The sequence below is a fragment of the Anomalospiza imberbis genome, chromosome 2, assembly GCF_031753505.1.
Source record: "Anomalospiza imberbis isolate Cuckoo-Finch-1a 21T00152 chromosome 2, ASM3175350v1, whole genome shotgun sequence".
Taxonomy (NCBI): Eukaryota; Metazoa; Chordata; class Aves; order Passeriformes; family Viduidae; genus Anomalospiza; species Anomalospiza imberbis.
In genome coordinates, this window is record NC_089682.1 from 86,109,166 (window position 1) to 86,136,947 (window position 27,782).

General features: G+C 37.0%; 1 protein-coding gene across 15 annotated transcripts in view; it reads left to right on the forward strand.

Annotated features, from left to right (window-relative positions):
• Positions 1-27,782, forward strand: part of TSC22D1 (TSC22 domain family member 1) — a 91,521-nt gene that overhangs the window by 22,263 nt on the left and 41,476 nt on the right. Inside the window, exons 3-7 of one of the 15 annotated variants that reach the window (XR_010996536.1) lie at positions 8,653-8,759; positions 9,979-10,056; positions 11,817-12,231; positions 15,262-15,519; positions 16,506-18,625. The exons of 3 other annotated variants lie outside the window; for them this stretch is intronic. Coding sequence is in view for 1 of the 12 variants with exons in the window: in XM_068182210.1 (XP_068038311.1) it covers positions 25,194-25,225 (32 nt within the window). In the remaining 11 variants the exon portion in view is untranslated. Of the gene's footprint in view, positions 1-8,652; positions 8,760-9,978; positions 10,057-11,816; positions 12,232-15,261; positions 15,520-16,053; positions 16,198-16,505; positions 18,626-25,187; positions 25,226-27,782 lie in introns of those variants that run through there. 11 more of the 15 variants (XR_010996538.1, XR_010996537.1, XR_010996540.1 and 8 more) reach the window with 11 other exon arrangements.

The following is a 27,782-nucleotide window of genomic DNA, read 5'->3' on the forward strand; positions in this document are numbered from 1 at the left end:
AAGGGAATAGAAAAGCTTGCATGTTATGTAGATCTGTAAAGCTTGTTACTCATTCTAGTATGTCTCTTACTTGAAAAAAAACATATAAACTGCTAAAATCCAGAAGCTTGAGTTATCAGATGGAGTAGAATAGATGTAGAAATTCAGTGGCTGTGTTTATCAACAAATAATGTATTTGTTGTAATATGAGACTGAAAAGCAAATACTTTTGCATTGTTTGAAATTCATATGGAATATGTGACCAGTTGTAAGTGCTATGGGACCTGATTCAGGTATTTGTGTAATGCTGATTTTCTGTTCTGGTTTGGATGATCCCTCATGTGATTTAAGGTTTCCAGATGTTGCACAAATGAACCTTACATTGCATTTCAGCCTCAAAACAAACTGTTAAATGATTTTATTTGTACTAATAGTTTTTGTCTTTTAAAGGTTAATGTAATCAGTTCAGATAATTAGCTATGTAATAAAAAGCATACTTAGTAATTAATAAAAGCTCATTAAACCTCAGGTTTAATACATGGAAGTCCAGCTGAAGGGAGATGAACAATCTCCCTTAACTTTTTAATTGATACTTAATAATTCTTGCAGTTCTAGATAGATCTAGGAAAAGCATTCTTAAGATATTTGTATGTGATTAGTTATTTCTGTGCTGTATCTAGGCAGAGTGAATTTCAAAGCCTTTGACAAATGCCTATTATTTCTAGATATTTGGAGCCCATTTTTCACTGGAGGAAGAGTGATGTATCTAGGGAAGAATTTTCTACTGGAATTTACTCATAGCTGTCTAAAAATTCATTGAGTATTTGTATTAAAACTGCATATCAATGTTTTGGAGTTTTTTGTCCATATGGCTCTCTAAGGAACATTAGCAAGACAGAGGAAAATGTGAATTGCCATGGTTTTGACACAGAGTTTATTATATTAGTTCTTTGAACTTCATCTATCTCTTGTAACAATGAAACTCAAAAATAGGAATACAGAGGAATGTATGCATTCCTCAAAAATAGGAATACAAGGAATGCATTCTTTGAAGATTTTGATTTCTCATAACTTTGACATTTGAGTAGTTACTGAATTTTGAGAAGTTATTTATATATTTAAGATTTTTATTAATATAGCTTCAGTCGAAAACATGTCTGTACTTCAAGAGATTTTATTGAAGTCACTGAGATTGCACATGTTGTGTTATATCTCTCCTAGTGTGTTTGCAGTATAGTGTATTCTTTTATCATTAATGTGGCCATTAGTTTATGAAAACTAGAAGAAATGTCTTAGCTTAAAAAAAGTCTTTGTTTAAAACTTATATATAATAAAGAAGTGTAATATGGAATGCCCATGACAATTTCAGTCTTTGGTCCAGTTTAAATAAATCACTGTTTTTAGTGAGTCCCAAGTAACTGTCAGTGTTTACTTGACAACTAGGAAAGAGCAATTTTGTCTCCTTAATTCTCCTTATGGATTTAACATAACTCAGTACTTGAATGCTGCAATAACAAACAAACTCAACCAACCAAAAAAATCCCTCGTGCTAATATTCATGCTTCCAGAGTGGTTATGTTACTTGCTTTCTTGCTCTTTTGGTTTATTTTGTAGTCTTGCTGTGTACTCTTTTCAAACCTGTGTGTCCCAAAGCATCCTGATGAAAATCTCTTGAAGTCAATCAAAATAGTGTTCCTGAACTTTACTTGCTGTCTTTGCACTTTTTGGAACTTTCTCTTTGAAGCTTCTGTTTCTTTTCACACGTTTTCATGTCTTTTGGTGTTTCCTAGGTCTTGCAGATAGAAAAAAATTCACACGTTTCCTGTAGCTGTCTCTTTGCTCTTCAGTTTCAAAACAAGTAGTTATAAATAAAAAAATACAGTTACTGGATTGTATCAGTTGGAAAAGAATTTAACATCTTCACTAAATGTTTTACACTCCTGAAATTAAGACTTTAAGATGGCAAGCTTTTAATGTGATGCCCTAATTCTGCTGTATAGAAGTCTTTAGTAACAAATCAATTATAGACAGTTCCTGACAGTGCAGGCATGGTACATGCCTGGAAGAAATTGCTGACAAATAGAGAAGGGCTTCTCCTGAATTGGGAAAGATCAAATTGTGACACATGTGTAAACAAGAAAGTTTACCGATTTGATAATCAGGTGTCAAAATGATACGTTAAATATAGTTACCTCGTGGGCTGGTGGCACATTGTGCATCACTGAATGTTTGATAGTTCCTGTAAAGAAAAAGCCTTCCTGTAAAGAAAAAGTAGTACAGAGGACTCTAAAATGAAGCTTCTCTTTCTTATAGGGAAGTACCATTGTTACTCACTCTAAAAAATGGGCAGGATGAGAGGAAGGTGCTCTGTTAGTTGCTAGCCCCATTTGTTTCTACATCTCAAAAGCTGGCACACTGGGACACCTTGCAGTGTATTCTTCTTTTGTAGCTTCTTACTGCTTTCTGCTAGCTGACCCTGCTGTGAGCAGTGGTGTTTGGACTAGGTGGTCTCCAGAGATCCCTTCCAGCCTCAGCTAGTTGGTGATCCTGTGAGAAATTCAGTACACTTCCATACATTTTTCTTTTAAATTCTATTACTTACAAAACAAGGAGATGAGATACTTGTTTGGTGATTCTATTTTTTTTTTTTAAGGAATGAACATAGAAATTGGGACCAATGATTGTAAAACCAGAACTGAAGGTGGTGCTTCACTAAAACAAATAATGTTCTTCCTCAATCACAGAACTGAAACCAGAAACCCTAAGTATATTAGATTGATGTATGGACTGCAAGCCAGAGTTTTATTAATCCTCTTAAGCTTGCAGCTAATTATTGGTTCTCTAGAATACTTACTCCTGATACACACCTGTATTTTATTTTGATTTTTTTTCCCCAGGAACATTTTTCATTGAAACATTATATAGGTATTGCTGTAAATTCCTGTGGCTGCCTTGTTTCAAACAGATTGCTTTCTTCTTAAGGTCCCTTTACCTTTCTCTGCTTGCTATCTGTACCTTTGCCTTTCTCCTTGACCTGTTGGTTTGTTGTATTGAAAGGCTTCATATGGGATGTTTTGGGAAGATGAAAGACGAAGTGAATTCACTGTAGTATTTTGTCTCTCCTGAGCCCATGGTTGTGGTGCTGTTTATTATCCATATTTAGTTTATTCTAATACATTATACAATTGTAAGTTTAACTTGAAAGTAGTGAGTTTTGGGAAGTGACAAAATTTGTGTTTTATTTAACACAAATTATAAAAGTAAGTATTTGCCATCAGTGTATTATGATGGTGAACATACCTTTTTAATGAATTTAATTTACTACACTGTAGTTTGAGAGAGAGAACATCTAACTTTCTTTAAAGTTTCTGGAAGGACCATGAAAAAATTTTACTGTTCCTTCTGCAGGCTATAACTAGTGCTTGCCTGTTTTACCCTTTGGTTATAGCCATATCATGTCCCCTTTTCTGTCTCCTACAGTCTTGGAATGCTACAGTTGGTAAAGCTGCTACGAGCTTTGGGACTGCTACAAACTTTTGGGACTGAAGGATTTTAAATTTTGTTATGCATATTTTTGGGGAGATACCCAAGGAATGACTGTCTTGGTTTTGTTCCCGTGTTTGAATTCCTTTTCACTGGTGTTTGCAGAAGGGAACAGAAACTTGAGGTAAAGAATTTTAAAGTTTGACAGAGTACAGCAGAGAATTTGCTGCTGTCTGTCAGCAGTTCCACTTTTTGTGGTACACTGTTAACCATTGCTTTGGCAGCAGCCTACAAGCTTCTGGACAGCTGCCAACCTGTGCAGATCCAATACTCCTTCCAGAGGAAGCAGCAGCTGGATAGACAGGATTGTCACACAAGGGGAGAGATATCCATTATACTTGTTGTATGCATCTCTAATTCTCAAGAGTTCACTAGGCCTAGTACTTCAGACTTACTGTTTCTGGATATTCTAGAACTGGAAAGTTTCTGTTCATCACTTTCTCATTTTGTGTCTTCTGATCTGGTAGAGAATGTGGTATAAATGCATGATGGGAGTGAAAAAGACATGCTCAGACTATCATTAGACCAGTAATTCAGAACTTGTTAGGTCATCGTGTGGGTTTACTTTGGCCAGTAAGCAGACCAGAGTGAGTGCGTTGGAGCCAAGGAAATGGAATATGCTTTTGAACCATTGTTCAGGTTTATTCCAACTATTCTTTTTCCTGTTTGCTGAATTGCTAAATGGCTTTCGTAGATAACTTGAGGGAAAACAATTGGCAACTGCATGTATCTCTTCAAATACCCTGTTGTGAGCCTGTTGATTACTTTTTCATGAACTTCTGTGAAACTTGTACAAAAAGCTTGGATGTTGAAAATTAAACAGGAGAGGGAGGTATCTGGAAGTCTGTCTGCCCTTTGCCAGGTTCTGTATTTTGGAGACTGATAATTTTATCATGACAACGGTAGTTTTACAAATGCTGAATATGTTTGTCCACTGTGTGTTTTTAAGATACGTTTGCGTTATGGCTGACAAACTGCTAGTGTTTCAAATGTCATCCTGAGTGTGTCTTGATGAAAAGGAAGGCAAGTCTGAGGATCAAGTCAGCATGAGAAACAAACCAATGATTCTAGCTTCCTAATTGAGTTAAATTACCTGACAAATCAGACTTTAAAATGTTTTCTGAGGTTGTAGACTATCTGAAAATTGTAGGAAGGCAGTTCTTTAGGTTCTCAGCATAGCAACTGGGGAAGGCTCAGCAAAACTGACTAAAGGATTCTGTTGCCTTTTTACTACAGTCTTAGACTGAGAATTCCCAAATTCTTCTTTTCAATTAGCCTCTTAGGTGAGCATTTTTTAATGTTGAGCACTTTCTGAGAGGGTATGGCACTACCTTTCATAAATGTTTCATAAGTGTGATTTTGTTTCTTTGGAAATACTTTGAACTTTGGCTTGTGTTAGGTGAAATGAAAATATGGTCATGTATAGTTCTATTGTACTTTTGACTTAACTATTGCCTTCCTTTTTTTCTTTTTACAAGTTTGTTTTTCTAATAAAACTGCTTGAGTTGTAGTTGATTCTCAGTTTCATGCTGTCTCTTGGATGATACTTATTCTAGCACAGACTAGTCTCACTTAATATTTTTCTAAAATGCACTTGTACTGGTGATCTCAAAAGAAGAATGCTCCTGAAACTGGGACAAGGATTCTTCACTCAAAACCATTTGCAGATGGAGAAGACATTCAAAACATTTGTCCCTGCTTTGGTTGGTGGAGGAAGAGATTTCTAAAATGTTGGGTACATATAAAACTGGGAACTTAGTGTTCATCTCTGCCAATATGAGCAATTAAAACAAGTGTGGGAAAGAACAGTTATATCTGTTGCACAGTATTCTTGACAGGGCCTAATTTCTTCAAGTACTTGATTGCCAGCTCTGCTAAGTTCTAATGTGTTCATTGATCATCCAAAAAAACTGCATGTAGAAATTCAGAATTAAAAATACTTTTAAAATTATGGTCTGTAAATTCAACTGATCGGGCTCTTTGAAATATAACATGAATAGATGTGTACTGGTTGGAAATTTTAAAGACTGAGAGCTGTCTTTCTGAGAATCCCCCTGCTTTGCTTGTTTAAACCTTGATACAGTCTGATTTTTCAAGTGTCCACTGTAAATTCTTGGGCCTCTGTTAGAAGAGTTTTGGTTGCCAGGTACCTGTGATGCTTTTCAGATTTTTTGGCACAGTGATGCCAGATGTTTTTACACTATCCTTCATTCAGCCTAAAGTAGTAACATGAAAGTAATAACAAAAAATGGTTTGCCAGCTTTATGTGTTACTTAAAAGGATAGATTTTAATATTAGTTCTCTTGTCAAGCATAGCGGTCACTTCTATGAATAAATATTCTCACCAATAGATTCTATTGTGTGATATTAGAATGGTTCTTAAATATTTAGCAAATAAGATGGCATTGACCAACTTGCATTGGAACAGTGTTTAAAAACATAATAAAAACCATATAGACTTGCATCAGGTCATGAAAGAAGCTGAATTGTACTTAAAAATAGTATGGCTGATGCAATAGTCAGGCTAATGTTGAAGCCTGAGTGTTATACCCATAACACTGACTCTAGTCCTGCCAGTGGCTTCATAAATGAATAAAGTTAATGCTTCAGCAGCATTGAATTCAGTGGAGTTCAATCCAGTCAGTGATTCTGCTACAGGGTTAATGTAGGAGCCAGCCTTGAAAGATTTTATTTTCAAGCATGTTTGCCCCCCTGGGTATTTTTGTTTAATATTTGAGAAAGAAACAAAAAGATCCAAGGGTGTGCATGGCTTTCAGGGGTTTCTGTCAAAAGTCTTGTTGACTGTGGCACTGCAGTTACCCTTTTTCTATTGCCATGCTGCTCTCCACTTTGCCCCCAGTATTTCAGTTCTTCTCATATCTCTCCCATGTTCCTCATTGTGGTTTCCCTTTTGTTTTATATATTTTGGCTTGCTGACTATCTGAAAAGAAACCCTGGCTGGGCTGCTGCTGCTCTCTCCACTTGGGCTGTACTGTCTGGATAGCTGGTGGTTGTCCATCAGAATGAGTAACGTTGGGGACGCCTCTGGATGTTCCTCACCTTGTACTTGCAGAGGCAAAAATAGAGCCATGCTCATCTATTCCATTGGTCCCTTCCTCTGTTGTTTGAAGTGAGACACTGGATATAAAATTAACAGTGGCTTCAGAAGTGGTTTTGTGGGGAATGTGCAGTAGAAATACTTGTTTTCTCTTGTTATTTTGGGTTTGTTCTGCTTTTGAAGACCCAGTAAGAATTGTGATTGAACTGTGTGCAGTAGGCAGTAATCTTGTTGAGGATGAGAGGTTTATGATTGCAAACTATTTAAATGTAATAACTAGAAATTTACAAGTCCATGGAGTTACAAACCATGTGGGTAAACTAAATAAATTTCTATTAACTTTGTCAATTTCTGAACAAAATTAATGGTTCTAATCAAACATTAGTTTGATTGTTTGATCAAATATTAGTTTGAGTTAGTTGTTACACTAGCTATGAGCCCCCTTTTCCTATAACTTGTATATTACTGTGTTTAATGCTAGCTCCAATTCTGAGACAGTTTGTTAAGTTAGTTTGAATTTGGCTTCCTCATAGTAACTCTGGTTCCTCCCTTTGAATTGTGAACTTTGCCTGGGCCACGGGCAGATGGATTACCGACGTCCTTGTCCATAGTATCATGTTTTTACATAAGACTAGCTTTGGATTCACTACATATTCATGCTGCAAATTAATGTGAAGTGATAGTTTGCCTCTGCCTTGTGATAATTGGAGAATAGGGTAATCAGATGATACTGGCTTTTCTGATTGCAAGCTGCTGCACAGGCATAATTTTTTTTTACATTAGTATTTAGGACACTGCTCAGAATAACAGTTTTCTCAGATAAAAGTGATGATGAAGAAGAAAGGAAGATGTGTTAATGCATACTGGGGAATGGAGTGGGGAAAAAAGATGGATTGGTAGTGTGTAAGAAGAATGTTCATGTTCACATTTTATCTCTTAACTTTCCCTTTAAAATACTTAAGTTTTGTCAATAGCAACTTTTACCACTGTTAGTAAATTGCAGTTAGATTCATAGAACTGTAGAAGGGTTTGTGTTGCAGGGGACCATAAAGATAATATAGTTCCAATGCCTGTCATATATTTGCATACATTTTTTTAGTCTGTAACTCAGTATTGTTTTGCTGCAGTTAAAGAACACTAGATACAGTAGAGTTCAAAAATCTGTGCTATCCAGTTAATGATTCATTTCCTTAAAGGCCAAGGTTATCATGGTGAAATTATTAGCTCTTTGAGAATGGTCTGCCACATGCTTCTAACAGATGATCAAGTGATTCCACTGGAGTTGTAGAATTATACCCTTCCCCATGTCCTTCCCTGCCCCAGTGCTCTATGTCCCAGCTTTGGAGATGGGAAGCATCTTCTAATATATGCAGAATATCTTTTATTGCACATTATTTTAATGAACTGCAGTAAGTATGAAAGCAAATTATTACTTGATTGTGGTTGTGAGCAACTTGGTATTAGGCAGAAGCATTTTATTAAATATAACAACTCTTTCTGAGGAAACACTGACCTTCACGTATATTTGGTACAGAAATCAGAGATTAGGCAACTAATTTCATGCTAAAAGAGTCATGTCAACAATATTTCTGTTGTATGTTATTGTCAGACTTGCTTCAAAATAAACTGTGTGTTGTAGATACTAATCATATACAGAAATGTTAGGTAATGATTCAAAAGGTAGTGTTGTTTTCAAGAGGGTTCCTAAGTTTTCCAACCATAATAATTCTGTGATACCGTCTTACATGTTTGCCTGAGTGCGTGGGAAGCAGCTCTTTTCTATCTGCCCTGGATTGTGGTTATTTTTATCAATGAAATCTTGACTCAAATGAAGGAAAGAGGGTCCTGTGAGATTCAGTGTATGGTTAAACACTCTCCAGCCCAGATCAGTCAGTGGGGTAAGTTGCTATTTTGGTATGGTTATTTGATGTCTTTTCCCTGTTCTGAATAATTTTTGTGAAGAGAGTATGCCTAGCCTAGAAATCAGTGTTTTTGTATGTATTTTTATGTATGACTTGATACTGTTTTTTTTTCTTGTATACAACCTAAACCAAGTGCTAATATTTCAACAGATACAGAATGACAGTCAAACACTACACACTGGTATGCCTATGAAGAGGCACTGCCAAAGTTAATTGTGTCTAGTGCAAAAGCTTGGAGTTCTGGCTGATCAAAGCAGGTAGGTGTGAAGATGCTTGCATGGAGAGAAGATAAGGGGACAACTCAATGCAAATACTTTTACAGAAGCAGAACAAAATTATACATTTCAAATGGCCTTTACCTCAGCTGACTGAGACATTTTTATAATAAAACTTGTGATGGTCTTATTCCAAGTGGTTTGGAAAAAATGATGCTATTTTAATTTAATACTGAAATGTGGGTGAATTGAGGCACTAGTCCAGTAAGGAAAGTTAAGTCAGCAAATCTTCAGAAAACATTTAATTAGCTAATTAAAGACAGCACATTTTGTATGGTGGTAGCAGTACAAGACAATTTAGAATGCTTTTTTCATGTACTGTTAACACATACTAGGTAAAAATATAAAAATGTAATTCTGATCTAAAACATCAGTGGCTGCACATGAGACTTTTTAAACTTGTATCTTGAACCTGAGAGTCAGACTGTATTGCAAAGGTGTATCATGGTGTGCATTTGCAAGTCATGACTGAATCAGTTTGTCTTCAGTGTGAACTGCTCATGTTAGACAATAATAAGTCACTGTTGCATCACAGATCTATTAATGCTGAAGATCTTGGCTTACAATAGCATTTGACATCACTGTGTCGAAGCAGTAACAGTTACTAGAGAACTCTGTCCAGTTTTGGCTGTAGAGTTTTTACTGCTTCTGAAAATAAAGAAGGGATCAAGCCCGTTGCTCTGAGTGCATTCTAAATTTATTAACTCTAAGAGTATGGAAACCCTTTGTAGAAATCAGGATTGGATATGGAAAGTAACGTAAGTGCTCAAATATCAAATACAGGTTTTGAGCGCTTTCCAAAATAAAACTTTGTGAAACTGATGACTTAAAACAACCCAGGTAATTTGCTTAGCTTTTATTTATCAGTGTGTCCATACTGTCTTTTCCTAGCATTACTCTATTAAATATTTATATTGGTGTAAATATTGCATAAAAGGGACATTTCTCTGCTGTGTTTGAGTTCTCCAGAGATTGCAGACACCAGACGGAAGTCACGAAGTGTCAAAACTTACAGACAGAAAAGCCTTGAGCTATTCTCATCTGGAAATTCAGATAGGACCTCACTCTACCTCCAAAAAGCCCACCAAAAAAACCAGAAAACCCACCCAAAACCCCACAAAATCAAGAATCCAGTCTGATGTGGCTGTTGGACCAGCACTGAAATCATTCCTTCTAACACTCCTTGTGTGTGATATTTCAGCTTCCATGTTCTACAGATAGCCAGTCTAGAAGACTCTGATGAGAGAATTGTAGAAATTATGTGAAGATTGAAAACTTAGTAAAAGAAATGATGCTTTTTTAAAAAAAATGTGTAAGAAATTTGTTCCCTAGTTTTATGTAAATAGAATCAAATTATTTTAAACAAGCCATGTATCAAGAGCTACAAAGCAAAGTACAAAAACCACTATTAACATTAAGAAACGACAGGTTTTATTTCATTTTTTCAAGTAAGTTCAAAGTATACAGAAATACTGTAACCTTTATTTATCTAGTTGGCTTTCTTAAACAGAAAAAAGCAAACAAATAGCCATCATATGATGTCTTAAAAAAAAAGTGTGGTTTTTTTTTTTTTAATATTGGCTCATGCACTCTGCCCAGAAGCGCAGAATTTCCCTAAGACTGAAAGGTCTGTTTTTATGACAGAAATGCATGTTAGTGCCAATAAAGTCTGTTAATCTGATTAAAATGTGGTTTAGTTAGGCCAAAAAAGGTTTGCTCTCAACTATACTTGGCATAAAAGCTGACAAGAAATAAAAAGCATGTTAATGAAGACATTTATAAATATTCTTGTGATGTAAACAGTTTTAAAAAGAAAAAAAATATAATATTGTTTAGCAAATACCCATTTCTTTAATTGTATAAAATTGATGCTTCTATTAATGGGAATTTTTTTTAAAAGGTAGTATTTTCTATAATCAACCAATCATTTCAATTTTATACCTCTAGAGTTTTCCTGTTGTTGTATATGTGCCAAGAAATATTGGCTGAGTTTCTCAAATGCGTGGTGTTGCGGTAGCTATATATAATTTTGGAATTCTGTGTCATGCTGAGTTCAGAAAAGTCAGGGCTTTTTGCCACTCCTAAACTAAGAGCTTATGGAGGGTCTCTCGGGATTGGTACCTCTGCCAGTCTTAACTAAGTATAGTCTGATGCCTTGTCTGATAATCTAGACAATGCTATGACCCTCTAGGTTTTAGTAGGCCTTTACAGAAGTTGAGCACAGAACATTTCTGGAGAGAGGCCAAATGCTTTTAAAACACCTCCTGGAATTTAGAAAGTCAAGATTGTTGCCATTCTATTTGTTGGCATATTTATCTTTTAATAGCAGGTTGCACGATAATCTTAAAAATAACTCTTTGACCAAGGTTTTTGCTGCCTTTTCTCTCCATCTTGGGACTAAATAACATTATCTGATGTAGCTGTTATAATGTTCAGTGACTTCTACCCTTCTCTCCAATCAAGTCTCCTCCTCCTGTTCCCCCCAGAAAATGCCCTAAACCAGAAAGTTTTGGGAAACTACAATTTTTTTTGTAGTTTCAGTAGCTTGGAATTTAAACAGCTTATATCATTCCTTTTGATACTTAATACACATGCCATGTTGGTGCTGGTTTCCGGGAAAATGATGTTTTACTAAAATTTGCCGTTCTTGTAATGTCTGTTTTGAATAACAGTTCAACTGGATGCAGGTATGTAGATCCCTTGGTGGGTTTGCAGCCTGCGCATCTGTCTAGAGGTGAAATTAATGGCAGCAGGAGACAACAGCTGTAAGAGCTGCAAATGCTCTACAGGGGTGGGTAGTTGCACCTTAGATCTAAAATAATTGCATAATGCTTTAAAATTTCAGTTTGAGTGTTGAGAAGTAGTAGACCTGACTGCAGGTAACTTGAATCAGCTATGGCAATTTGTCCTGTTTTCTGTGTTCTTTCACTTGGGTCTTGCAGTTGTTGGAGCTGCAGTAATAGAAATATGAAAAGTATTGTTGCTTATATTTATACCATTAACCAAATATGGGGATTCAATTTTTTGCTTATTTTGCAGATGGTATCCTGTACAATTTACTCATAATTGTTTAAACTTTCAATTTCTTGGCTATTGAGCTTCTGCTCGCTGATGCAGAAAAACGGAGACCACTCCTCAGTGACTCATGAATTGGCTGTGGAACGTGCCCTATAGAGAAGGAAGAAAGCACTAAATGGAGTTTTCCTCTAGGTGTTTTTATCAACAGTCAGGGCACTATGGAAAGGCATTGCAGAGATTCCTCTCTTTGCCAAAGAAGGTGAGGGTATTGATTATAGGATTCCTTACCATCTTGCATATGCTTACAAACAGAACTGCTGGTGCTTTCCTGACCTCATCTGTATCTGTACATCACCAGTGTGTTCTTCTTGTGTCATCAGGGCCATAATTTCTTTCTGCTTCAGCCCAAAGGATCCCATCAGAGCCTGCCCTTGAGGTAAATCAACAAACTACAGTACTGTGACTGAGAAGAGCTGTTGGATATTCAGCTGCTTAAGCTGACTTAACATCCCATCTAAGTAGTACAGATCACTTCTGGTGATTGATGTGAGGCAACAAAAGAACTTTTCCCAAAATTCCTGTAAGAGGGATTCAGGTACTTTGGTCTTTTCTAGACTTCTTTTTCATTATTTTGAATATTCTTAGGAGTATTCATTAATATTCCTTATCTCAAAATGCAGAAAGATTTATTTGTTTCAGCCTGAAATACATATCTCTGTGTAGGAATCAATCAGGCTAGGGTTTTTGATAGCTAGAACACAAAAATTACCAACGTAATTTATTCTGTACCGTTCAAGACAAGTCTACTCAAGGGAAGAATTCTGTATGAAAGGATATAAAATAAGAGTTTTTCCTTGGTTGTAAAAGGAGAGATACCGTGATCTTGATGAAAGAAAAAGAATTTAAAAACAAGGCATTCCTAACAGCTTGTGTCAGATTGATCTTCCAGAAACTGTTCAGCTGTTTCTGTGAGAACACCAATGGACAAAATCCTCATGTCTTTTATTTTCCTCTTGAATTTCACTTTGGATCTTAGTGTCTTCTGCTGAAGAAGAGGCATGAATCAAAAAAGACCAAGTACTCCTCTCTCCTACACTGCTGAAGCTGCAATAGGTGATGTCAGACTAGTGTATTCAAGGTGATCTGGAGTTTTTTCCATTGAATAGGGTCTTTTGTGTGAAAGACTTTCTTACAGAGGCCCTAGACAGATTCCTGTTTGAAAGGACCCTGCAATAAGCTGGGTCACACTGCTTTGTCTGAGCTGATCTGCTCTGATACCTTCTGTTGTTTTGAATATCTTGATACCTTCCGTTGCTGGAAAAGTATATTGACTTTGGAAGTCAGTAGTGTTTGTAGGCTTCAATGTGTCACCTGGAATGAAGCCTGTAGTACTGTGTATGGCATTGTAGTTATGAATGATAACTAGTATTAGAGCAACTTGCAATGCCTTGAGTCTCAGGAACTTATCAAATTATCTGGTTAAAAAGAACCTTCTATTCACAAGGGAGTCTTTAAGAAGAAATAATGCTTTCAACTGCTGCTGTCCTTTTATAATATTTTTCTTAGCAGATACAGAGCAGTAGACACTTGAGCTAGACACTCAGTTTTTTGTAGTTTATCTTCTTTTGTTTTTCTTCTGTCTCCTTTACTGGAAGAGGAGAGTGCAAACATCAGCCTGGAGACATCTCTTGGCCAAGTGCATTTATACTTGAGTTCATCACTTACTCTTTCTGAATAGGAAAAAACAAGAACATCCATGTGGGATAGAAAGACTGAGCCTCACTCTCTAATCTTTGAAAGTTGGTCTGAAATAATGAGAAAGACAATGTTTTGTCCAGTTGAAAGACATAGGAACATATCTTGATCTCGAGTTGATGAAAAGCCATGAAATTACAATAAAAAAGAACCCTATTTTTGTGAACCACTCTTTCTATTTAGACTACAACCTCTTACCCTAGCTTGAGATACTGTAACCATATTCAGGAACAAAGAAGCAGAGTATCCTTCTGCATGCCCAAGCAGTTTCCCTGGAAAGAACTGGCTGATTTTTCTGTTTTAATTACTTTAGAGTATCGGGGTTAGTCCTTGATGGCTTTATCTGTCACTTGTTTAAAAAACAAAAATGTTTCCTGTATGCTACTCCAACTGCAAAATTGCTGTAGTTTTAATGGTAAAGCCTTTCCTGTACCACCATTTTCTTGTATTATTTTGGGCACAATGAAAGAAAGCAAGCTTTTTTTGAGCAGCGGAAAGCTTGTAATTGAAGAACATGTGAGGTGTCTAACCATATGAAGCTATTTGGTTTAGATGTGTGCTCTAGAGGAGAGGATGAAGAAACACCACCAATTGCCCCAAAATGAATTAAGCAAAATTCTTCAAACATAATGAGTAATGTACTTCCTTGGTTAGCTGTTGGATCATGCTCTACCTGATGTCTTAAGAGCAAAGAAGAGCCTGTCTGGTAAAGTGATGGTGCCTCACATGCCTCAGCACAATGACTGCCCCACGTGCAAATGCCTGGCACTGCTGTTGTGCAGAAGGTACTGCAGTGGATAATTGCCAGTAAATGCATATGTGAGCAGCTATCCTTGCAGCTGTTGGAAGTCCAGTGACTTCTGGTTCTGTTTTGTTGTATATGGGCTCCATGCTACTGATAAAATTTCACAGGAGTCTTAACCAGCTTTCAGGGTTTATGAAGAAGAAAATTTCAGCTCTCTTGCACATTACTTTTGTTTGTTGTTCATGTAATCACAACTCCTAGGGCATTTGGGTTTTCAGGAATAAAAAGAGGAGTATTTTAGAAATCCAGAAATATGATGCAGGAATTTGAGTTGGTTATTATCTTCCACAGCAATCATAATCTGCCTAGGTTAGATCAAAGGTTGTCACAACAGCATTAAGCTGCTATTAGTGTTCAATCGGTCTGATTTTGGCAAATAAAGTAGACAACTTGAGATTGGACTAAGACTTTTACAGAGGAGTTGGGAGTGGTGTTAGGAAATCATTGGTGAGGGAAACATTCAGGTAAGTATGACCATTTCTTCTTAAAAAAAATTATGGGGAGATGTTCACTGCATTGCAATAGATGCCATTTTTAATTCACTTGAGAAAAAGTGAACAGAGGAGAGATTTGGAATATTTTTCCCAGAAATTAGCTCTTAAATTTCCCCCTCCCTTCCCACCTACATCTACTTGTAAAAAACTTAGAGAACTTTCTGGACAAAACATCTTATGATTGATCTCATCTGTTGCTAGATGTCTTAATAGTCTTGAAAGTTCAGAGTTCAACACTTCGGGGTTGGTTTTTTTTGGCATCAGAGCATGAAAAAACTGCATGTCTATTACTCATCTCTTGTCATCCTCCCCTATTGCAGTGACTATGTGTATGTCTCTGTGTGGCAGAAAATGAGGGAATACAGATCATTATTCAAGAAGTTACCAACTAGCACTTTTCCTTCCCCTCCAGTCTTTCTGCCTCCCTATCCTGGAAGTATGGAGTCCCTGCCTCAGCCTACGGCTTCATTCTTTTTCCAGCTGCCCACAAAAGTAAAGAACCAGTGTGAGAGTTTGAAGAAAGAATCTGCTCAGAGGACTGAGTCTCAAGCAAAAGCTCCAGGTTGCAGACTCAGAAAGAAACTTCCTTTGGGGAAGGATCTGCTTCCAGGATTTGCTCGTCTCTTTTTCCTTGGGCAAACAGTTCTTGAAGCAAACAACAGGGTTGCAGGTAGGTAGGGCCCCTTTGACCTGCCATCCGCTGAGGTGTGAAGGATGACTTTATACTGTTTCTCTATGCTTTTTTTTTTCTTTTTTTTTTTTTTTTTTTGGTTAATGTTGTCTTCCACTTCTCTAGGCTCAGAGAGGGAAAGAGTGTGAACATTGTAAAGAAAAAGTGTTGGGGAGAGAGAGGAGAAAAATGTTCTGGGCATTTGGGAAGAATGCCTCTGTGTAAGCTTCCTGTCCATGGGTCATATTTGTACTGCAGTTCTGTGAAGCACTAATGGCATTCTTGGTGTGACCCTTCTCTAGACCGGAAACTTAAGTCAAGAGCAGAAACTGGTGGCTGGAGCCAAGATAAGGCCAGTGATTGTGTATGGTCCATAGCCACACAGTTTTCATCTCCTCCCTGTCTCTTTACACTAGTGCTAGGTTTGAATGTGCAGTAAGGTGGAGATCATCAAATGGGTTTGAAATCTGGCATGATTCCCAGCACTGAAAAAGTTCCCCAGTTCTAAACATGTAAATACATTTCTTCCTTTAGAGGAGCCTGTGGCTGCTGGGTTTTTAAAGTCCTGTTCTTTTGTCCATGTGAAGGAAATAGACTGGAATACTCTGATTAAGGGGAAGTGCTGCTAACCCACACGATCAGCAATCCCTCAGGCCCAGAGAAAGGGAATCAGCTCAGGTAAATTCTGCCTTTCTCACTTCATGCTGTGCAGAGCACCAGCCTCTTCCTTGCAAACATCAGTAGCCCACAGTCAGACCTTTCTTTTTCCAGCTATGTCATTGCTGGCATGGGACCAGCAATTCTAAATTCCTTTTTGATTTTTAGCAAAAGAAATCACTTGAAAACTGGCAATGAAATTCTAAGGAGATTTTACCAGTTCCTCTTTCATGCTGAGTTGAAGTCATTTGGAACTATGTTACATGCATTATTACTTTGGTGCATCTTGTGACTCTCTCTCCCTCTTCATTCCCTCTAAATTGCTTCAGGAAACCTTCTAACCTTTATACTGCATCACAAGCCTTCAGCAGAAGATCTTATGTTGCTGGAAGATGACTGGGTTTGGATCTTGGCCTTCCCTAAGCAGGATCTCCTGGCAAAAAGTGGGATTGGGAAAGAAATGACTCCTTTTTCCATCACACAGAACCACCCTAGAAATGGAGACCTAGGCAGAAAATTACTCGTAATGCATCGTTCTTTAGGAAATGTATTTGGCCTCCCATGGTCCTTTTGTTACAATGTCATATAGATATCCTTTATAAAATCTAAACCTGGCATCTTCCTATCTGAAGATCAAGTCAATAAATCCAAGATTAAGAATTTACAGGTCTAATAATGCGGTTGGGTCTTGCTGTCCCTTGCATAGGAGATGCCATGTGAATCTGTGAAACAGGGTTCTGCTGTGGTTCAGATTGTTATATTTGTAAAGACTTTTCTACTTATATTAAAATTATTAGAAATAGTATTAATAAAGGTTCTTGTGAAAATGGCATTTAGACTTCTACCTTGACGGATTTACTTAAAAATAAATTTGAGCCAAAATGTCACAATGGGCAATACGGGAAGTAGTGCATCTTTTGAGGTTTCCTGTGGCTTTGTGTCACAAAAAAGTGTGTTGGAACTGCTGAGAGCTATAAAAGTGGAAATCTTAGATTTTTCTTTAAGAGTGAGAAGTTGTTTGTTAGAAAGCAGAAAGCTTTTAATCGTTCCCCCTAAGGGATTCTGTATTCAAATTTAATTAAATGTCTTGGAAGATCTCAAATAAAAACCTTCTGTTTGGTGGTAGTGAACAACACGCACATGCCTGTGCACTTGTGTTGTTCTCACTATAGGAAATCAGTTTCAAAGAATGGGACTTAGTTCTAATGTTCACATTAGGAAAGGGGAAAGTTTTGTTCTGAAGCTGAGTGTGAGAATAGGAGGCAGGAGGGTGTACCAGACCCTCTGACAGTAAGTGAAGAGCACTTTCATTTTTCTGTTCTCTGCTTCTGGCAGTTGAAGTAAACTAGCCAGATGCTTATACTTGAATCCAATAAATTTCTTAAATCAGTTGCCACAAAACTTTTTTTTTTTTAAACTAATGCCTAGATATTTTGTTAAATTCGCCATCTTATTTAAATTATTCAATAGTCTTAACATAGCCCTGAGGTTACTGTTTCATGGCAGTTGTCACTTCTTACTATTCTGGAATGCACTGCAGTCCTAGTACATTCTAAAAATAATTGTTCAGATGGTGCTGTTTAAGTACATACTTATGTAGTGAGCCATTTTCACTGGACTTTCTGAAACTGGCTTTCTCTTGGATGGCTTTTTAATATCTTACTTGCTGTGATTATCAAACTTGTTTGTCTTGGTGCTTCTGTGATTGTTGAGTAAAATGCTGAATTTATAACCTGGTATTTTTAGAGAACTGATAGTCACATGCCTGTATTAAACTATGGAAACACAGTAACACTTGTTAACTTAGAGTTTAAAAAGAAATCAGTTTAATGTATCAAATTAAATCCTGTTATAATATGTGGAAATATGTATGTGATGAACTTAAAATTGAGTAGTTGTTACAGATACAGACATGAATTGTGTACTGAAGTAATCTAGACATTAATAGCTGAAGATCTATGGGTCTCGGAAATAAATTCTAACATCTGTGACTAGGGTTTTGTGCCAGCAGTGCTTTTAGTTGAAAATACCTGTTTTTAAAATTTCTAGTCCATTTAAGGTCTGATATCCTTTGTGCCTGAATAGGTATACTTACACTTGTCTCAGCCACAGTTTTTGGTCATTTTATTCTGTAGTAGGTAAATTTAGGACTGTCAAATACTTATGAAACAGGCACTGAGAACTGTTTGTTACTGTCTCAGTTCTTAAAATGGCTTTACTCCTCCCCATCACAACTAGGAAACAAAACCACCAAAACAAAAGCAAAAACCAAACTTAAAAAGCCTGTTGCAATTCTACAGTCAGTATTTTGATACTTGTCTATCACCATTGCGTTAGCATGTTTCTGTCATGCTCTGAGTTTTACAGTTGGAATCCTGGGTTCTTGATACATCCTTAGAACAATAACTCCTTCCTTTGTGTTATTAAATAATAAAGATACCTGAAACAATTTTCTTCTTGTTTATATGGTACTTGCCACAAGTGTATGTATTGAGTGACTCTTCTGACAAACTCCGGAAGGCCAGGATATGTGGGAAAACACTTTATGATTTTAGAGGTTTTTAATGCCTGGTACTAACAGAATTTCAAAAAACAGGCATATGGTGTTCCTATTTTTCCTCTTCCTGTTCTCTTAAAGATTTCTTTGAGCATTTGAGCAACCTAACTCAATTAATGTAATCCTGTATGTCTTCTTGACCAGCTACTAGCTCCTCCTAATTGTTTCTTAGCTAGTTAATAAAATCCTGGCTTTTGACACTGTTTTTCCTGTCCCAGAAGAGCTGTCTTGTTTAACTTGAAAGTTTTGCTTTCTTCTTTTCACCTTCTGTCCACCCTCTGTGGCTTATGCTGCAGCTCTTCCTCTATTACAGGATGCTTTGAGGAAATACCCTGTAAAGATCAGGAAATTTGGGGGAAATTCTTGCTGACGTTGCTACTTCAGCCAGAGCTGAACTTGTCATTTGTGTGAGAGATGCTTTGTCAGTTTAGTTTCAGGAAGGGAGATGTATCAAAAAGTGTTAATTTGTAAACCAGAAAATTATTTTGATTTTATAAACAAGAAAGTGTGACTAAAGAGCATAGGTTCTGGGGTGTTTGTATCCCCTTGCTTTACACTGAGGAGGTGGGTAAGAAAACATGAACAATTTTACGTGATTTCTGAAAGCCAGACTTGTTCCTTCAGCAGTGGTGTTCTTTAAGTTGGATTTCATTCTTTCAGTCCAGTTTGCAGGACATGGAGATTTGAGCAGGTAACAGTGTCAAAAATATTTTTTCAGATCTTTTTTTAATTGAGGGAAGTATGCTCATTCCTTGGTTCATCAGACATGAAAGCATCCCTGAGTCTTGAAAGAATGAATGTTATTTAGGGGTAAGTTTAGAAAAAGTGTTTTTAACTGAAAGCTGGGAAAAGGAATTTTCTGAAAGCAGTGGTGACTAATGGTTGAACCATTCCAGTTTTGTTTGTTGCATGGACTTTGAGAAGAATTGGCAGCTGCACGGCTCCTAGGACAGGTCCGTAAGTTGATGTCAGCAACGTGAGGTGAGTTGTGGGTTGTTGCAGGAATTGCTCTGTTTTGCTGTTTAACTTGAGTTGTCAGTTTAAAGACCATGTTAAGTTTGTGATTCTTTTGCTGTTGACAGTGACACTTCCCTGATCACTTGCTAATTTTTTAAAAGAATATAAATTTACTGTTCTCCTTAACTGTTCTGTATTGTATTGTTTCGTTCCCTTGGTTGCTCTCACATGAGTGACTTGCTTTCTCCACGGCAGAAAGTGACGTTTCTTGTTTCTTCCACGTATTGAAGAAATGGAGGTCAGGAAAATGTATGGGTTTTAGCCTGGTGTTAAAAAACAGTAAGTGAAGAAATTGTACCTTGCACAGATGGGTGTCACTTTCATGGGGGCAAGATAATATTTTGTCTTGAGAGAGGGTTATAGGAAGTTGCACAGTTAAGGAGGTGTATGGCTTTTGGTGGTTTTCTTCTGGGTAACTATTCAAAAATTGTAACCATACCAGTATCTGACCTCCTCTTGCTAGATTCAGGTTAAGATATCACCTGTAATTTTGAAGAAAATAACTTCTAAATGAATAACAACTTGTATGGTTATAAATGGATTTAATGAGATCATAATTAGCCTTCAAAGATGGAAGTGTGATTTATATAGGTTTTCCCACACCATAACTTTGTCCTGACTTAAACTGCAGTTTCATCATTGGATGGAATTACTTTAGAGTTCACATTAAAGCATCCTTATCTATTTGAATGTTTCAGAGGGATTTTCACATACCTGCTCCTGATGTGTTTAGAACTTTTCAGAATAGTAAAATTTGAATTATTTTTTAAAATGGTTTCCTGGTCTCTGGTAGTACTTTGTATTAGATGAGGAAGCATGAAAAATTGATTTGCAAAATATTTGTGTGTGTATAAAAACAATGGAGAGATGAAATCAGATGGAAGTATGTAAGAGTAAATGAAGAACAGCTGACATCAGCACAGCTGCTATGTACAGATGGAATGTTCCTGGGTGACTTCAGGATTACAGTGAAATTGAAGCTTACTTGGATACTGGAACAGCTCAGGAACTGGACTTGCAAGCAGCTAGCTAATGTAGGAGCTCTCCCTTAAGAGTCAGTAGACTTGACAGAAAATCACTCAAAGCAGCTAAGCCTTTTTCCCCCCCTATAAGTAATGATAGAAAAGTCTGAACTCATAGATTTATAGCTTGTGTGGTTAGGTTCTCTGGTGTATAGTAGAGTATAAGTGCTGATTTGAAGCTTTATTATGCCTCGAGCACTAGTTGTGTTTATCACCCAGTGGTGTCTGAAACCTGAGTTAATGCTGCAGCTCTTTTTAAGGGGAAGAAAGTAGGGACAAGTTAGAAGGGCTTCTGGACTTGTACATTTATTCTTATGTAAATTTTAAGACCTTTTATATCTTTGGCAGCTGCAACACTTGCAGCTGCTTGAAATTAGGAACAAGTGAAAACATTGATAAGAACATAGGAGTGAGGATATTCAAAGAAAGAACTTAGATTAGTTTCTTTGCTAATAAATTAAGAGTGGTGATAAAAATGAGAATATGCTATACATCAAAAGCAAGTATCTGTTCCCTTCTATTAGTGCTAAATTTTATCAAAATTTTTTAGGTATTCTTCCCTATGCTTTCATCTGCTCTGGAGATTTCTCCCATTTATCCCTTTTCAATCAGTACACTAGTCAGGTCTTTGATACTTCCTTTTCAACTAACTCAGAACTGTTGGGTTTTTTAATAAAGCAGCTTGCAAATGAGAACAATGAACAGTAATGCTACGTTCTGTTCCCATGTCACACCGTTCTCCAAAAATACATGCTGCTTGGAAGACCTGACTGTATCTCCACTGCTAGCAGTCAAACCAGTGCTTCCAGTGTGGCAGTACTGAAGCTATAGGGCATTTTGCTTGTCTCTTCAGGCAACATTAACACCCAAATTCCTACTTGTAGGAAGTAAGTCAAGTTACTGTTTCAGATTAATTTTCTGCCTCTTTCAAAGACGTTTTAAAAACTGTGATTTTGATGGCAGTGTAATAATGATACAAAAGGCTGTCTGTGCTCCTTGCTTGTTCTACACAAATTTGCCAATTTAACATTTTTCTTTGGGCTTTACTGCCACATATGAATGGATGAGATAAATCTTGGATTTTCACTTGCCATTGCTGTTAAGCAGTGAATGGTTTGTATTGCCACTTTTTGTCACCCTGAACTGCCATCTGTTTTGTGTCCCTCCTTAAGTGCCTGCTGTTCCAAAATCTGGCTTGCTTTTTTGAATCTGTGTATATTTTTCCTAAAGAAATTCTCCTTTCTGCCTTTCTGTAAATACCAAAGTATATGCAAGATGTTATGGCTTGACTAGCTGTTCCTATTTAGTTCTTAGCACAGATTGCAGAATTAGATTGGAGGTGTTTGACAACCACATTGTGTAATCCTTTGGTTTAGTGAATAGTCTCATCAGTTTGATTGACCTGTGACATTGACTTATTCTCAGGTAGCTACTTTCTGGAACTTTGTTTTTATGTGGACTTCATTGGAATAAATAATGTAGTGACTAGCTTTCTGTCAGGCAGGTATTCTTGTTGCCTGAAGGCTTTTTTTTCTGCACTACCTAAAAGAAAATACAGTAAAACTGCTAAAGCCCTGTATTTATTTCCCCCTTCTTTGCTCCTTTGTTTGCTCATTAATTTCTGATACAATTAAGAAGTTTTTTACTTAGGAAACTCCATCCACCATTTGGAGAATCTGTGCAGGTTAGATAAGCCTGGAAAATTCATTGCTTTCAATATGATCCATTACTTAATTTACAAAGTACATTAATATCAATAAAGCCTCATCCTATATTAAAATACAGGAATTTACCTTTCAACCTAAAATTACAGTGACTGTAATGTGATATAAATGCTGTTTCCACCTACTTCCTCAAACCTGAACTTCAGCTTAGTCTGTATAAAATTCAGGATGTAATTATTTTCTCCTTTTTCTCTCTATGCCAAGGAGACTTTGCTTATTACATGAGACCATTGGATGATGTTTCAGTACAAGCATAACTAATTTGTTTTATAAGGCAAGGGATTTTATTTACACCCCAGATGAAAGTCAATTCCTCATTTGCACCTAAAGTTGCAGATTGTTCCCTCAAAATTCTGACTTAAACATAGTCTGTCATACAAGGATTTTGCTATGGCAGAAATCCCCTAAGGTAGAGTTTTGGGACCTGCAGTATAAAGTATGGTGTAATATGTGATATCTCTTCTTAACATGACAGAAAAATAATTACCATTAGAGACTGGGGACTGTACCCTGTTGGGTTTTTTTCCTCACAGTTTGAGGTGTTTTAGAGAGGAATCATTTGTACCTGTGAACGGTCTGAAGCTTTGTTAATGAAGACCACAATTTTTTAATAATCCCTCTGCCCTTGTTGCCTAGCACACTGACCTTAGCACACTGACTTTTTTTTTTTTTGACTGTTTGTAGTAGTGTCTTCATCTAAAGACAGTAGAAAGATTTTTTTTTTGTTGTTGTTAAATATTTGGATGCTTATATATTGGTTTTTTCTACTGTGCTGTTAGTGACAGCTTCACCTGTGAGTTTGTTAGCCTTTTGCTAAACGAAAACATTCTTACAGGTATGAGAACTAGGTATATATTTTTAGTGGGATTTTATAAACATTGTGCTCTAGAAGTGGTCAATTAAATACAGATATCTTATTAAGGAACTGCTTCCTGGCACTCTAGGCATATTCATGCTGACCTTTAAAATGAAAGCTAAACCCCAAATAAGCTCAAACTAAAGCAGCTAACATGACTGCCTGCAGAAAACCACACTAAGATAATGAGTTCTGTGAGTATTATGGGAGAAGCAATTCCAGTTATCATAAGGAGGTTGGGTTAAAGATGCAGATGATTACTTTTAAAGTGAGGTCACTTAGTGAGAGAGGATATTGTTTTCTTCAGCTCCAAACTCATTACTTTTGGTATCTTTTTAAGTGCTTAGTAAATTTAAAAAATGAATTTGTGTAAACTCCAAGCTCCTGCAGCTTATAAGAATAAGTTGGAGTGTTGGATCTATTTTGTCTGTGGAAATGGGATTATATGTCTGTATATAAATAGACCCATAGCTATATCTATTTCTACAGCTAGATAGATCAAGTTGGTGTGGAATATAATTTTTGTAAACAGCTTTGGGAATTTAGAATTTCTATTTTTTCCATTTGGTTTTAAAGACTATCAAACCCAGCTTCTAATAATTAAGTACTAAGGGCTTTAAAATAACTTCCCCCCAGCTTTTCAAAGCAGTGTTATTATACTACCATTATCTAGTTTTTGATGATTCAGCACTAATGGATAATCAAAGAGGTTTGTCCCCACACGGAGCAGTGATCACCCTCTGAAGCAGTGGTTTCCCTCTGTCACTAGATAGGGCTGTCAAAGCTTTTCTTGCCATCTCTTACTCCTATGTGCTGCTTTTTTGACTGAACTTGAATGTTCTTGACCTGTAAGGGCAGTGAGGTTTAAATGCTGAGCACAGACTGATTAACAAGGTATTAAGTCAGTTAATTCTTTCATTTTTAAATAAAGTATTAACATGGTTTTGGTGGTCACTGATGTGCATTACAAGTTAAAGAGATAGCTTATGTAAGCAGTGTGGATTTCTAAACCACATAAGAGATAGCTTATGTAAGCAGTGTGGATTTGAAGTTTTTGGTGGTTTTAGTACTCAGTCTTAAACTGTGGAGTTCACAGAAATTAAGATGCTGACTTTGCTTGCTCATGGTAGCTGTTGCAGTAATGACCAACAGGTATAGTACCAACATGTTTAAAGAGGAAGGTTTTAAATGAGTTTGTGTAAGCCTTGCTCTGTGAATGTGGTTTCTAGAAGGGATTTTCCTGTTTTATAAAACAACACTAAGCTTACTAGGCAAGAGGTGGCTTTGCCACTCCTGTGGCTTAGTACATGAGTGCTAGTTCAGTGAAACTTGAAATAAAGTGAGCTAAGACTTGAGGAAGGTGGGAATTATGTCCTCTAGATGGTACTGAAATAACATGACCTACAGCTTAATTTTTCCATGCTTTCCAAACTTCAGATATGGTGGACTTAGAGTATTTTTCAGGTACGACCATTACTGTGTATAAGATTAAGACCAAAGGTTTCACTGGAGGGGAAAATAAATTTAAATCCTTATGCTTTAGAAGTATTTTCAAATGCTGAAGAGCATGAACTAAATTTTTCTGTTTTGAGAAGGTACTTTTTAATCCTGAGGCCACCTATAAAAAGATTTTTCATAAAAAGATCTTACAATCATCTAAGAATTCAAGAGGATTCTTAATACCACTCTTAATTTCATGAAATTGTAGAATATTCCAAGTAGGAAGTGACCCACAAGGATCATTGAGTGCTCGGTGGGGAAGACATAAGAATTCTGTATGGCTTTAACAGAGGACCTGTTACTGCAGGGCAGACTCCTTGAGAGGTGGCTGCTGAATTTTCATGGAGGAGATGTGGTGCTTATGGATAGGCAGGTACTATCCAACACTGTTACCAACTTGTAGCATTTTAATCTCTTAGGATTTGTTTTGATTTATGCTGTTGTGAGTTGATGTACCCTTGAAGGACATGCTGGCATTCCTGGTTGACACAGTCGCCTGTTGTATGTCTTGCAAATGATGGGGTACTTTCTGATTCTAAACATGTGCTTAATTAGTGTTGCCGTTGCTGACAACGGCAACACTAATTAAGCACATGGAAGGATGGATGAAGCACACGGAAGGATGACAGTGCATAGGGCAGTGCTTTTCCCCCAAATGTTGTGTTGAGCAGTCCTGCTTGTGCTGTTAACTGGGTCTGTTCTAACATCTCGCCTGAAGATCTGGAGCATATTAACAGGTTTTGGATTATCCTAAACCTATTTGTTACAGCATGTTAGAATAGATGTTGTAGTTGGGGCATGTGTAGGGAGAAGACACAAACTTCAGGAGAGGCTGAGAGTTCCTGGGAACTCTTAACAATTGTGTAAGACTTTGTACAATAAACACAAGTACTCCAGGTTTATCTTGGCAGCCTCTCCAGCTGTGTATCTTTTGTGTGAAAGGCCATTCATTGGTCATGTTTCTGGATGCCAGAATAAGATAGAGAAGTTTATTGCTTGCAGATGGTGCTTCACATGCAGAAATAAATGATTTCTGCTTATGCAGATATGTGACAATGTTACACAGCTTGGTTGTAACTTTGAATTGTGCTAACGCACATCTGAGGCTGGAGTTCTTGGGTTTGACCAGTCCTTTTCCTAAAGCTTATTTTGATGTTATGTAGACCAAGTAAAAGTTCTTAACAGGTTAGTTGTTACAACAAAGGAATCACAATTAACTGAAGAAATCTACTGCTGTCTTGCTGACAGCTTTTTAAGGTAGGATTGAAAGTGTAAGTCAGTACAGGAAATGGCCTCTGAGCCATAAAGACTTTTTTTTTCCTTCTATCATACATATACTTTGAACCAAGTACCATACTCATGATTTTACATGAAAGGAGAGTCTGCACAAAGAGTAATTAAAATAGTGTTGATGTAACAGACTCTTGGTGGTCAGTCATTTCCTCTGTAATTTGAGTGCTGAAATCTCAGCTGTCTGAAAATTTTAAACTTTGTGTTTCTCTGATAATCATCACAGAAATTGGTAACATTCTCATTTTTTCCCTCTGAGGATTTTAGGCCATGCATAACTACTGCATCTATCTAAAGATAATTGCATGAAAGGCCTCTTCTCATGCCTTTGTGTTATCATGGTGATACTCAAGTTTCAGCAAAACTGGAAGTGTCAGGACATCTTACATTTTAACCTGGAGACAGAATTGATGTATAGTCCATTATCCACAGAGACTTTAGGTCTGTTTGATGCCAGGTAATGCCATTATATACATATTAAATGTGTATTGTTTTATAAAAGTATTTAACCTGAAGAAGCTATTACTCTTCTTGGAATGTGTTTTTGTTAATTAGCAGTGCATGTTAAGTAGACATTGTAGGGCTGGAGAAGTAGGGCATTGTCCTTTTTCTTCAGCCTTACTCTTTCTACTTCTGATTCTTGCTGATAGCCAAAATTTTAAGAGCATTGTCCTGGAAGTGTTTTCCTTTTTAAAAGGGTAGCAATATTCTTCTGTTTTGGCAGTCCACTTCCACTTGGTGGGTAGGACATTATTCTTGTCACTTCTTCCTCCCTCTGCCCCAGCTGTTGTAGTGTTGACTTTGCAAGCAAATTGAAACTTCCTCTCTCATGTTTAATATAGAAAAGAGATTCTCTGTCCTAGGACCTTCCCAACTATGCTAAGAGGTCAATGTTTTTGCAAAAGCAGCTTAAATCTGTTACCTTATCCTCTTGTGTGAGGTTTTTTGCGCTTATGTCTGTGTTGAGATTTAGGCTGCAAACAGTGATGCCACAGCTTCCCTGGTAATAGTACAGGTGGAAAATTAATAATCATGGGGGAAAGATCAAACCAAAAAAATAAGGCAGTTAGTTCAGAATGTCTGGTATAACCTAAGCATATGGCTGTGTGGGTGGCCATACACTTTTTAGAGTTCCATGTTTAGAAAACCTGCCTAACTAATATTTGGATGATTATCTGGCTAGTAGAGCATTCAGTTCCAGATACTTGGTAATCAGAATTTTTGTAGTTATGCCTACCGCTCCAAATTCCTGCCATTCTGTCTATTTTAATGTGTCTCTTGTGGAGTAGTTGTAAAATTATCCACTGTTTTGACCTGACAAATGGGAATATATGAGCTCCTCCTGCTGCTGTTCAGCTGGTGTATAGCTGCTTACACCACTGAAGTGAGATGATGCTTCTACATGGAAGAATGGGGCATGTAAAACTATATGCTGACTCTTGCTCTATGTTTGACCTTTCCATAGCAGTGACAGACAGGGTTTCAGCTCATCACTGCAGTGTTGAGAATATGTTTTGTTTATTCAGTCAGATTTTCAGAGCCCCTCACTGAAGTTCAGCCTTTACAAACTTGCTCCCATACAAAAGCCTGTTTTGCTCGCCCTGAGTGGGCTTGCCCAGCTATGCTTCTTCCCTCAGCTT